We start from the raw sequence: 12,077 nt of genomic DNA on the forward strand, positions 1-12,077 counted from the left end.
GCTGATGAGCCATGACCTCAAGGCACAGCTGCTGGTTTCACTGTGTCCACAACAGCTGCAGAGCTCTTCCTTGCAGCCACCATCTCAGAGAAGGCTCAAGAGGTTCAAAGAGAAACCTCAGGGCAGCGTTTACGCGCCTGAATTTCTGCTTTGTCACCCAGACAGCAAGCTAGGAACAAAAACTTTTCGTCTCCAGCAACCCTAAACATCTAGAATACTGCAGACCTCAGGGATTCAACTCTGGCCAAAATCAGATGCAGCCATCAGGACGGTATTTTAAATGTAACACCAAAACCAGCAGCTCAGATATTGTATTTGGAGCCTCCAGCTCCTTGACTTCCACTTTAGGTCTTCAAGCTAAGGTTACAGATATGTTACGCTAGCATCTGCCTGACTGTGTCAACAGGTTTTTAAACTGCCTCACTTTCCACTGTCTGTAGTGCTGGCTTTATGTGCCAAAAGAAGTTTAAGAAGCCTACAACACACTTAAAATAAAGAGAACAAAATCATCCTAAAAATAACCTCCAGCAAGGGCCAGACCTAACCACACGGGAAACATTTGTATGAAGAGAAACAAAAGCGAAGTCATGAGTTACAGTGCCAGTACAAATCAGGACTTGGGGACAGAAACAGAATTTACGCATTTTTAAAACTGCATTTAATGAAAATATCAGCTTTTTATTAATCAAAGTGAAGAAAAAACAGTTGCAGCTAGGATGGCACGTAGCAACAGGGCTGGGCCTGATTGTGCCAGCAAGAGTCTTCTGTCAGATGTTCACTCAGGGCAAGGTGATCTCTTGGTAGGCGAGTGGTCATACACGAACATACCTGCCTTCTGAAACCCTACTGAGACCCAGGCCCCAGCCCCATGGTTTTGGGGGGAATCACAGAGATGGACAGCCATGAAGTATCTTCACTTTACTCTGATTCCCTAGTCCATCAGAGAACACAAGGCAGCTGGTGCCTTAGACACAGCCAGACTTACACCTGGCCCATCCCTTCTATGTATCTACAAGTCCACTGACCCCAAGACCTGCCACCTTCACCATGTCATGTCCTGGCCTTGGACAGGAGATGCCCTGTGCCTGCCCAGCCAAGGACGATGTGCACCTGGCCACGTCCTCCTGGATAGCCCTGAGCAGGGCAGGATCCGGCCGTGCTTCTCACCAAGGCTGGGGAAGGGCTTCCAGAGCCATGCACCGAGGGGCTCACAGAATCATCCAGGTTAGAAAGGCTCTCTGGGATCATCAAGTCCAACCCTTGATCCACTCCCCCCGTGGTTCCCAGCCCATGGCACTGAGTGCCACATCCAGGCTCTTCTTAAGAACCTCCAGGGATGGAGAATCCATCCCTTCCCTGGGCAGCCCATTCCAATGTCTGAACACCCTCACTGCAAAAATTTCTTCCTAATATCCAACCTGACCCTCCCCTGGCAGAGCTTAAGCCCATGGCCTCTTGTCTGACTGAGAGCTGCCTGGGAGCAGAGCCCGACCTCCCCCTGGCTCCAACCTCCTTTCAGGGAGTCGTAGAGAGTGATGAGGTCTCCCCTGAGCCTCCTCTTCTCCAGCCTCAACACCCCCAGCTCCCTCAGCCCTTCCTCCCGGCCTCGGGAAGCAGTACCGCGTGGGTCAGACTGCCCCGGAGCCCGCCCGGGGCCGTTCGTTCCTTCCTCCACCGCGATGCTCATCTCCCGCCGGACACCGGCGCGGGCAGCGCGGAAGCGGGCAGGCCGGCGGGGCCAGGCGGAGAGCCGCCCCTGCGCTTCCCCTCCAGACTCCCGGCCAAGGCAGGCTCAGGCGGGGAAGCCGCAGGGCCCCGCGGCCCAGGCCAGGACGGGCGGCGCCGCCAGCGCCACCTCAGCACTGCCGGCACCGGGGGCGGGGCGGCGGGGCGGGGCGGCGCCCTTAAAGGGACCGGCGGGTCCCCGCTGTCACCCGCGCCCCCCGTGCAGGGCCGAGCGGGCGGGGAGCGGCGGCGAGGGGCTCCCCCGAACGAACGTAGCGTCCGTGCGGGAACGGGGCCGGCGGCACGGCGGGGGTGGGCGGGGCAGCGGCAGCCCCAACCCCAGCTCGGCGCGGCCCTCCGTGAGGCAAGGCCGGGGGCGGCCTTGTCACATAAGCGGGGATGAGGTGCCACAGCGGGGTGCCCGGTGACAGCTCCCGAGCACGGCTCCCCCGCTGGCGGCAGCGAGGCGGGCGCGGGGCTGGGCGGGCACGGCCTGCTCCTAGCCCGGCATCAGCACCTCCCCGGTGCCTGGCCGCCCCCGCCGGTGGCCTGGGGAGCGGGGTCGGGGCACTCGCCCCTGTAAGTCACGACGAGAGCGGAACGGCGCGAATCCCGCGACCCGGGGGAGGGCCGCCCGCTGCCGCGGCTCCGCGGGCTGACCCCACCGCCGGACGAACGCCTACCAAAGGCTGCTTTGGCTCCTACCAGGCGCAAGCTCTGCGGCCGCCGGGCTCGACGTGGAGTCGCCCCGACCCGCGCCGCTCTCCCTCTCCTTCTGGCGAGGAGGGACAGTGCCGCGCCCCGGCCCGGGCCGCCCCCTCCCCACACACCGGCGGGGCCCAGCGTCCCCATCAGCCCAGGCCCTGCACGGCGCCGCACGCCGGCGCTACCCGACAGCTGCCGCCGGCCGGCACAGCCGGGCACCGATGGAGGCCGAGCCGGCGGGGCCGGACCCCCTCCTTCCCCCCGCCGGTTGCCCCGAGTGTCCCCTTTTCCGAGCAGCCCCCGACGGACTTTGCCCGACCGGCGGGAACTTGGCCCGGAGTTTCCCGGCGGCGCCGACACGTCGGTGCCCAGGAGGAAAGAAGCGAGACCGAACCGGACCGGGCCGCCCCTTCCCCCCGTCCTCACCACCTCCCACCCCCCCCTCCAAGCCTCCACGTCGGCGTCGCGGCGGAGGAGCCGCCCCCCGCCCCCGTGACTCACTCCGGCCGGTGCCCGCTCGCCCGCCCTGCTGGAGAACCGGAGCGCTCCTGGGAGAGCGGCGCGGCGCCCGCCCCACCGCCTATATAGGCCGGGCCGCTGCCAATCCCCGGCCCACACGTCAGCGGGACATGCCCCTTCCCGGCGGGGCCGGCCGGCCCGCCACGCGTGCCCCGCACCGCCGGGGGCGCCCCGCCGCCACGGCCCGGCCCGGTAGCCCCGCTCCTGCCACCCGGGGCTCTAAGCGACGGAGGAGAGCCGCGCTGGCTGCCACCCGCACACTGCGCCCCGGGCACCGAGCCGCCGCCTGCTCCTCGCCCCGGGCTGACACCCGAGGGAAACCCCCGGCCCCTGCCCCTAAAAAACGCCTTGGGGAGCAGAAAGTGCGGCCCGTCCGAGCCCGGAGGCACAGCTGGAGCTGCTGCAGGACAGAGCCCACCCGGCTGCCTCTCCCTAGCACCGGCTGCCCCACTGCTCCGGAGACAGTTCAGCTCCCAAGAGCTGAGAACTGCCGGTTTTACAAAGGGTTAGTGAGTCGGAGCGGCTCAACAGTCTTAAATTGGCACCGGGGAGCAGCAAATGCCTGAGGTTTGTGCCCAGTCCCACAAGTGGAGAAAGAAACCGAGGCTCCAGCCCCAGAAGGCCAAGTTGTTCCTCCTCTTGCACAGTCTGCGTCAAAGCAGCAGCTGCCCGATGCTGGGGTTGCAGAGAGGAGATGGGGCAAGGTAAGAGATTAAAACAACGTAACACACACACACAGAAGAAAGAAGCCCCTCTCCATATTCCAGTCTCTCCTCTGGAAGTGAAGAGGAGTGAAGGAGGGGAAAAGCAAGCCAGCAAGAACAATCAATATCCTTTCTATAGCAAAGGAAGATAATAAGGTTTGTGCAATATAGTTTTTTTTAACTATTAGCCCTGCACCCTTAGGGAACTGAGGAAAATGAAAGTCACATCGATGTAAAAATACATGGAATTTGTACTGATATTTGCATTATCTCAGTCTCTGCCCATTTTCCTACACTGGATTGTCCTCATCATTCATAACTTGCTTGCACTCAGTGACTGACTGGTTTTCTCATTCACACACTGTGCTCTCCCAAACTAAACTCAAGAACCTGCTTTGTGGAGCCCTGACTGCATAAATCTGAGGTCTTTGGAATAAATGCTTTTTGTTACATGCAGAATTTTTTGGAGCTATTTATTCACTGTATTTATGGAAACATGGCTAGTATTTAGCCTTAAATTACGATTCTTATTATTGAACAAGAGATTTCTCCCATTTTTCCTCTGTTAATCCTGGTCTGGGAGGACATCATTAAAGCACTTAAATTTTTTGACACAGTTTATCCCTGGAAATAAAAATACACTTGTGGGTGAAACTGGGAAGTACGTTAAAGGGAGGAGAACAGTCATGAAGAGTTGACACCCTGCCCAGACACTGTGATGATCCATCTCCCCCTGTACCGGCCTCTCCTCAAAAAATCTTTTGGTCTCTGTGAGGATACTGCTGCACAGAAAGGCAGCAACCACTGCTGCCACGTCATAGATGCTCCAAGAGCTGGCTCAGGCTCCTCTGACACAAAAAGTCTGGGCTGTGGATGCCAGCAGCACCCTGTAAGACACAGGCGAGCAGGCTGGGGCAAAAATCAAAAGCAGAGCTTTGGGGGACTTGGCCAAACCCCATCACCTCCAGACTTTGGACACTTCTGCTTCCAGGCTGCAGCTGAGGGCAGAGCAGGGGGGGTTCTAATGTGGGACCTGGAGCCTAAAACTCTGACCCAAAGTGCATGATGCTTTTCTGGAACTTTCCCTCGTGTTTACCTCCCCAGAGCAAAGCAAGCAGCCTCTTTTCAATGCTCTAACTTTGCTGCATCCAATTAACTCTGCCACAGGTGAGTACCCTGATGATCCCCTGTGCTGGGGAGCCAGAGGAGCACCACAATCCCCACCCTAGAGCATCTCACTGGAACATCTTACTTCTTCCTCAACTCCACCTCATTATCTGGTTCAGCTCTGTGGGGACCTTCCACCTTGTACCTATGGGACAACCACAGAGCCCTCTCCTGCTCTCTGTAGGATTGCTGTAGCCACTGGGGTTGCTAGGACATGATGGATTTCTGGCTTGTATCACAGTTCCCTCTCCAGGACTGTTGAGAGGAAATCTTTCCCATGTGTTTCTGTCTTCCTCTCTTTGCAGCAGCAATTGGTGAGAGTGAAGCCTGCCAGACCCAGAAGACACTGGAAGGCCTAACACATCCACTGCATGTCACTCTGGGATTTCTGCTGAAGGAGAGCTCACCTTTCCTCCCTCATTCAGTAAGTACAGAATCATCCTGCACCTGGAAAAAAGCAAATTTAGAGGGTGCTAGGAGGCCTATTTCAACCTACTGCTCCTCCTGCCAGCACAGCATTGATTCACTGAACATCCACATCCCACCCCAGCCCTCTTCTTCCATAAAGCAATGAAATATATAGGGCAGAGCAAGGCCTGCAGGGCCTGCTTGGTGCCTGTTCTACTTGCCCACAAGGGCAATCTCCTATTCAATAATAATAATTTAAAAAATGCTCATCATGGAGATGTGTGTAAAATGACTCCTCCAGAAGCCAAACATAGGAATTTTTGGTAGCTGAGGGGAAGAGAGACAAAGGAGGTACCCAACCCCTTAGCAAAGACTAACCTGCCTCCTTTCCCTCTAGCATCCCATGTTTTGGCAGGATTACAACAGGTCCTGGTTTTATGACTGATGAGAACAACTGAAAAAAAAAAAAAAAGCTTGCAAAGAGAGCACTAATGTTCATTCAACAGAAAGGGTGAAGGCTTGGGCAATATGTAATTTCCATAGCTTATCTAAGTGGTGGCTTATCACCAGTCTGAGGGAGGACACAAATAGGACCAGCAAAAATATGAAACTCACACAGAGATAAAACTAACACTGAACACATTTGCCAGTGTGAAAGCAAAGGTTGATGAGTTAAGAAGCTTCCCATAATCACAGCACCCTAGGATTCTTGAGGAGGAGAAAGTAAAATTTCAGCTCCTTGAACTACTGGAGCAAAGACCACAAAAAGGTTGGTCTTTACTTGGCACATTCACCCTCACTGAGCTAGGATTTTACAAAGGATTTCTTCTAGCCTGTTCTTATTTTCTGCTGTTAGAAGAGATCCCTATTTTTCCTGCCAGAAACTTCAAGCCTTATTTGGAAAGCAACCCAAGTATGCTCCAAAGAGTGTGCTGTGACTTTATTTCCTGTTAAATGTAACTCCAGATTTCCAAAACTGTACAAATAAGCACCTTTTTTTTTTTTATTATTTTTTTTTTTTGTTTAACCTCTGGGTTCTTACCTCACACATCGAAGTCAGAAAGCACTACAAAATAACTGCCCCTGAAGTAACTCAGCTAATGCCTCACAAGTGGCATGAAGAGAGAAGGGGTGGGGGAATACTTTGGATCACAGTAGATGAAGAAGTGGAAAAGCATCCAGGATGCAGAGAAAGAGTATTTGGGTTCTCAGCCAAATGAAGAAAGATACACTTCTCAACTCTAAAGCTACTTGCCCATCTTCCAATAAAATGTTCTTGATTTCTCCAGGAAAACCTTTATTAAAGTAAGGGTCAAATTATATTCATCCTTCTGCTAAAAGAATGAAACAAGTTTCATGATAAAAAACGACAATTTATTTGGCTTATGTCTCCATGACTCTTATACCAGACTATTTGCCATGAGGAAGAAAACTTCCAGGGACATGCAAGTCAGGCAGTTCCTTTCCCCACTCACACATCAGTACCAGGAAGAAATGATTCTGTAGGCTAAACTCTGTCCCTCAGCTGTATTTAATGCCAGCCCACCATCTTCAGAGGCCCAGGGTAAATACTCAAGTAGAGAACTGCTGGTAGAAAGAGAAAAGTCTACCTGAGCCTCTACACTAATCCCAAATCCAACCTCCCAGGGAGGGAGAGGTGGAAGGAAGGTGAGACCATGTGTATTTGTCTCACGTGGGACCTTGGTGGTGTAAATAAGGGGTCCCAGGGGAGCACAACATCACTTTTGCCTTGGCTGTCTCCTGATAAACCTACATTGTTTATTAAGGGTAATTACCTTGCACAAGCAGAAGAGCTGACCAGACACTGAAGGAAGGTGCCTAATCTCAGCAGGCCTCTCAGGCCAAAATGGTTGTTTTGAAGATATATTTATTCCCTGGGCACCCTGACAATAACATTATGCAACCATCAGCTAGCAAAAAAATACAAAGACTGCCATTCCTAAACTATCACAGGGTGCTCAGTAAAAAAAGGGGGCAAGTAAAACAGGTAGGAAGATGAGAAGCAACTTACTGGTGCTGACAGTTCCAGTGTGCACAAGTAGCTTTAAACCCTCTGACTGCAGAGAGGAAAAGCTACTAGTTAATGGCAGAGATGCATGTTTTGCATGGGTACACTGTAAGCAAATTACATTTAGTGATTAAAACAGACAAGCCAGTCAAGAGACTCAAGATCAACTCTTAGTTTTGCTGCTGATTTGTGAACTGCCTTGTGAAATTGTCTTGGTTGCCCTGGCTGTGTGAACATGGAGTCTTGATTTACTCTGTGGACTCATTATTTCATTTCAGGTTGCTCAGAACGTTATGATCTTTGGATGCCAGGTGCCCTAACAAAAAAAAACCAAAAAAAACCCAACCAAACCAAACAAAACAACAACAAAAAAAGCCCACAACCATTTTGGAGATAAGGAAGCCAGCCAATGGACAGTTTAATAAAATAAATCCAAAAGCAAAGCAAAAGGAAACTCCACAGAGGACAGAAGTCTGTCCTTTCACTGAAACTAGAAGAGAAATCTAATTAACTGACACAAACTTGGCTTCCAGGAGGAGTTAGGATTTCGTATCACCAAGACCAAACGGAACAGATGAACTGGAATGAGATGAAAACAGAAGTAACACACATTGCCTTGGAAGTGGCACAGAGCAGAAGTGAAAGGAATCACAGAAATTCAGAAGACCCAACAACAAAACAGGTTGGTCTGAGTCTCTGGGGTCTCTAGGGTCAGATCAGAATGTCCAGGGGTTTCTTTGGCCAGGTCTTGAAAGCCTTCAAAGGCACACAAACTTCAGGGCAACTTATTTCAATACCTGACTATCCTAAGAGTGAGAAAGGCTTCTTACTTGCACACAGAACCTTTGATTTCAATTTTGGCTCTTCATGCTGATCTGATTTTTAACTTACCACCACACTGTCTGCTCATCATACACAGGTGCTTTCAGAGTGGTGCTGCAGCACTGTTCTCTGGTTCAAACTGCACTGCAGAAGAAAAATCACCCACAGCTGAGCTGAGAGCTACTTCCTAAGGCCTGCTTGGATACTTGCAGATAAATATCATGGTTACCCAAGAAGTGAGGATTGCAGAGATAGTGTCTGCTTTGTTTTGTGGTGTTTCCTCCCTCTTCTTCAGAAGAAAACTTTCAATTCACCTTCTTTTGGCTACTGGGCTGGAGTTCCTTTGTTTACCTTTTCAGTGTCCCTCCTTCCCTCTCCCTTGGCAACTGCAATATAAAGTGAACACGTGGCAATTTTTAGGGTTTTTTTCTTTTCTTTGTTTATTTATTTAATAAGAGATGTTGCCAGAAGCTCTCATATCACATAGCTTAGAAAGGTAAGGGACTTGCAAGCCCTAAACTTTTTTTTACACTGTCATTTTTAGAAAATCCACAGCTGACTTGTTGCCTCAGTTTGAACATGTAACCATACTCCCCAAGACCCTCCTACAGGTACTTTGAGGCTGATGTTTTGCAGGGCAGAATTACAGGACCTAGTTATGGCAGTTTATAAAGATGACAACCACTCAACCAGGTAAATATATACAGAAAACGAAAAAAAAAATTTAAAAGTTGCAAACTGACACTTGCCCAGTGACATTTTTCATGGGGATAACTTGCAACTTAATCATGGAAACTGTAAACAGACATTTTTGTCTGGTTTTGGTTTTTAGTCTTGATGAGCTGTTTTTGATTCTAGGTATTGTACAGAAAAAATATGCAAGCCTGGTCACAGCTCCTTAAAAGATTGTTCAAGATTCCTCAGTTACCAATGTTTATTGGATAAAAAACACTTATGAGAATGCCAGAGCTTCATTTTTATAAACTTTCTATGTGCTCTGGTATGTTTTCTTTCAAGTTCCAGTTCTCCAAGTCACATGGCTTCACAGGACTCTCTAGCTCTGTAGATTTTTTTTTTTTATTTCAACCTTTCAGTTACAATAAGCAGTTTGAAAATATAACCCAGAAAAATGACTCTGACAAAGAAAAACTTCAGAAGACTAAAATCATTAAACTTGCAGGGAGATGAGTGCTTTGTTTGGAGGGGGGAAGTAACAATGTAAAACTAAAAAAAGTATTCAGTTTGGCAACAGCTCCTCTGAAAAGGAACTCAAATATCTGCCTCCAAGTGCCACTTTTAGAAGTGATGATGGGACCCTTGCTATTTAAGTACAACCTTCCCTTTGTCCTATTCACAGCACATGCAATAGGGGCTCAGTGTATCCACGGACAAGCACTAATTCCTAATCTCTACTAGGCCAAGCAAAAGGCTCTTCATGTGTTGGAATTACATCAGGGTGATCTAAACTGACAGTGAAAAAACCAGACAGTCTTCTCTTCCAAATCTGCAGGGCCACACTAAGCCTGCTGTGAAAGGAGAGAGAGACAGAGGAAGAGCAAGGACTGGGAGTAAAACTGTTTCCACTAATTGTTACAAATAATATTATTATTTTACACTCAAAACCTCTTTTCATAACTGAATCGTTTCCATTCCCACCCTGCTCATCTTTGGGCTCAACTAAATGGTACATGTGCCACCTTAGGTACAATATTTTTTGCTTGGATCCTTGTACAGTCCCCCACCCACATGTTGTTATTATCTTTTGGATTTGTTAATCCTGAGCAACAGGAGTATTGAAATAAAATAGGTGTTAAATTTCCAAGGACTTCTGAACTTCCAGATACTCACTACATGCTCTTATGTTAGCCACAACTCTGCCACAACCAGAGCCTTCAGCTCAGTATTTTAATTTCATGAAACTACTTATAAGAGTAAGTGTAGAATTTTAAAGTTTCCTCAGTGCTGCTTAACCACTTCTGTTTTTAAACAATAGTCACATATCTACAATTTGCCATCCTCCAGAGATTAAGGGTCCTTGTAAAACCATGGTCCTAAATCCCAGCAGGCTACACCAACTGCTGAAGAATTTTAAAAACAAAAGCATATGAAATAATAAAAGGCCAAAGATTATATATTCCCATCCACACTCTAACTCTGCCTGCTCTGTTGCTGTTCTCAGCTTTCCTTTCAAGTGCTCCAACACAGATCTACACTCAGGTTTATCACTTGAACAGAGATAACAGCAAATTTGCTTTCTACAGTGCAACAGCCAGAGCCTGTTCTGCAGAAAGTGGAGCCCTGCTCCCCTCTGAGAGGGGTAAGGGGGGGGTAGGAAAGCCTACACCATCTCCAGTGCCCACTGGGGAGACACAAACACCCCCAGCTCCTCACCTGAGGCTGCAGCTGGTACAAACAGCAACAAGTCCACTTGGATCACTCCTGGCCTCTCATTCCACTCCAGCTATCTCTGGCTTTGCCTCTGTCCCTGCCCGTGGGGGAACCTTCACTGCATCAACTCTGACTTGCACGCTCTTCCTTTTTCCTGTCTCAACCTATGTATCCATCCCATGCCTGATGTCCCTGTTCCTGCCACACAGCCTGGCCTAAGCTTTTTTTTTTTTTTTTTTTTTTTTTGTCTCATCTTTGGCAAATATCCAGTTTATTTTGTGAAATATCCAGTTTAATTTTCAGTGCCGGAAACACAGGGATAAATGGAAACAACAGGAAGAGAACCAGCAAGTGGTATTACTGCAGGTGATACCATCCAAACTGAGCAATGGACATCAAGGTGTTCAGCATTCCTGAACAAAAAAAAAAAACAAAACCAAAAACAACCTTTTACTGATTTTTCAAACAACTCATTGCAAAACCTTTGAAATGACAGGCAACCAAAACTAGCAGGAGTAGGGGAAAAGTGATAGCATGATGCCCATGCTGCATGCCAGTACTCTAAAACAAGCCTGGCACTTGAATGATGCAAGAACACTATTCCAGTTATCCTTGAAAAAACACAACAGAGGTTAGCTCATGAAAGCTCACCATACCTGCCTCGTGATATTTACTGAGATAGGATACCAGTAACCTATTAAAACTAGAGTCTTGATGGGTCAGACAACACTTTTATTGACAGAGACCCCAACAAGTCATTATCAGTTCAGTAACACAGGGAGAAGGCTGGGTCCTGACACCTTCAAGCTGAATAGTAATGAAAACACAGCAACATTCCAAGGCTTTCCTCCTTAAGATCCTGTTAGTTGCTGTGATGTAGCTAAATGCATAGCTACACCACAGGAATATAAATTCATAGAATCATAGAATTGGCTGGGTTGGAAGGGACCTCAGAGATCACCAAGTCCAACCCTTGCTCCACTCCCCCCGTGGTTCCCAGCCCATGGCACTGAGTGCCACATCCAGGCTCTTTTGAAATATCTCCAGGGATGGAGAATCCACCCCTTCCCTGGGCAGCCCATTCCAATGCCTGATCACCCTCTCCAGAAAGAAATTCTTTCTAATGTCCAACCTAAACCTCCCCTGGCACAACTTGAGCCCTCTTGTGCCCTCTTGTCTTGCTGAGAGTTGCCTGGGAAAAGAGCCCAACCCCCCCCTGGCTCCAACCTCCTTTCAGGGAGTTGGAGAGAGTGATGAGGTCTCCCCTGAGCCTCCTCTTCTCCAGCCTCAACACCCCCAGCTCCCTCAGCCTCTCCTCATAGGTTCTGTGCTCAAGTCCCTTCACCAGCCCAGTTGCCCTTGATTGCCATGATATCAGCACTTGCTTCCAGAGATTTTCAGTCACAGATATTTCTTGTGCAGGTCAGAGGTGTGGTGTACTCACAAGCTACGTGCATGGATGCTTTTACCAGAACCAACCTGATTTGTGACATACATTTATATGAAAGTCATTCCTGGAATTCTGCTTGTTGGTTTTAGGTTTGTGTGTTTGGTTTCTTCCATTAACACTAAGCAAACCTATCAGTTCCATCTCCAAACTTTTCTTAAAT

At 49.3% G+C, this 12,077-nt stretch overlaps 2 protein-coding genes across 5 annotated transcripts in view; one reads left to right on the forward strand and one right to left on the reverse strand.

The window, feature by feature from the left end:
* Positions 1–12,077, reverse strand: part of HDLBP (high density lipoprotein binding protein) — a 37,464-nt gene that overhangs the window by 20,577 nt on the left and 4,810 nt on the right. Inside the window, exon 1 of one of the 4 annotated variants that reach the window (XM_071751661.1) lies at positions 2,932–3,042. The exons of 2 other annotated variants lie outside the window; for them this stretch is intronic. The gene's annotated coding sequence lies outside the window, so the exon portion shown is untranslated. Of the gene's footprint in view, positions 1–2,430; positions 2,449–2,931; positions 3,043–12,077 lie in introns of those variants that run through there. One more of the 4 variants, XM_071751663.1, reaches the window with a different exon arrangement.
* On the forward strand, positions 1,680–3,018 carry LOC139800072 (collagen alpha-1(I) chain-like). Its single transcript, XM_071752766.1, has 2 exons — positions 1,680–2,084; positions 2,188–3,018. Exons 1-2 carry the CDS (start codon positions 1,680–1,682, stop codon positions 3,016–3,018), a joined length of 1,236 nt encoding a protein of 411 aa, XP_071608867.1.

This window comes from Heliangelus exortis, chromosome 9 (assembly GCF_036169615.1).
Source record: "Heliangelus exortis chromosome 9, bHelExo1.hap1, whole genome shotgun sequence".
NCBI lineage: Eukaryota > Metazoa > Chordata > Aves > Apodiformes > Trochilidae > Heliangelus > Heliangelus exortis.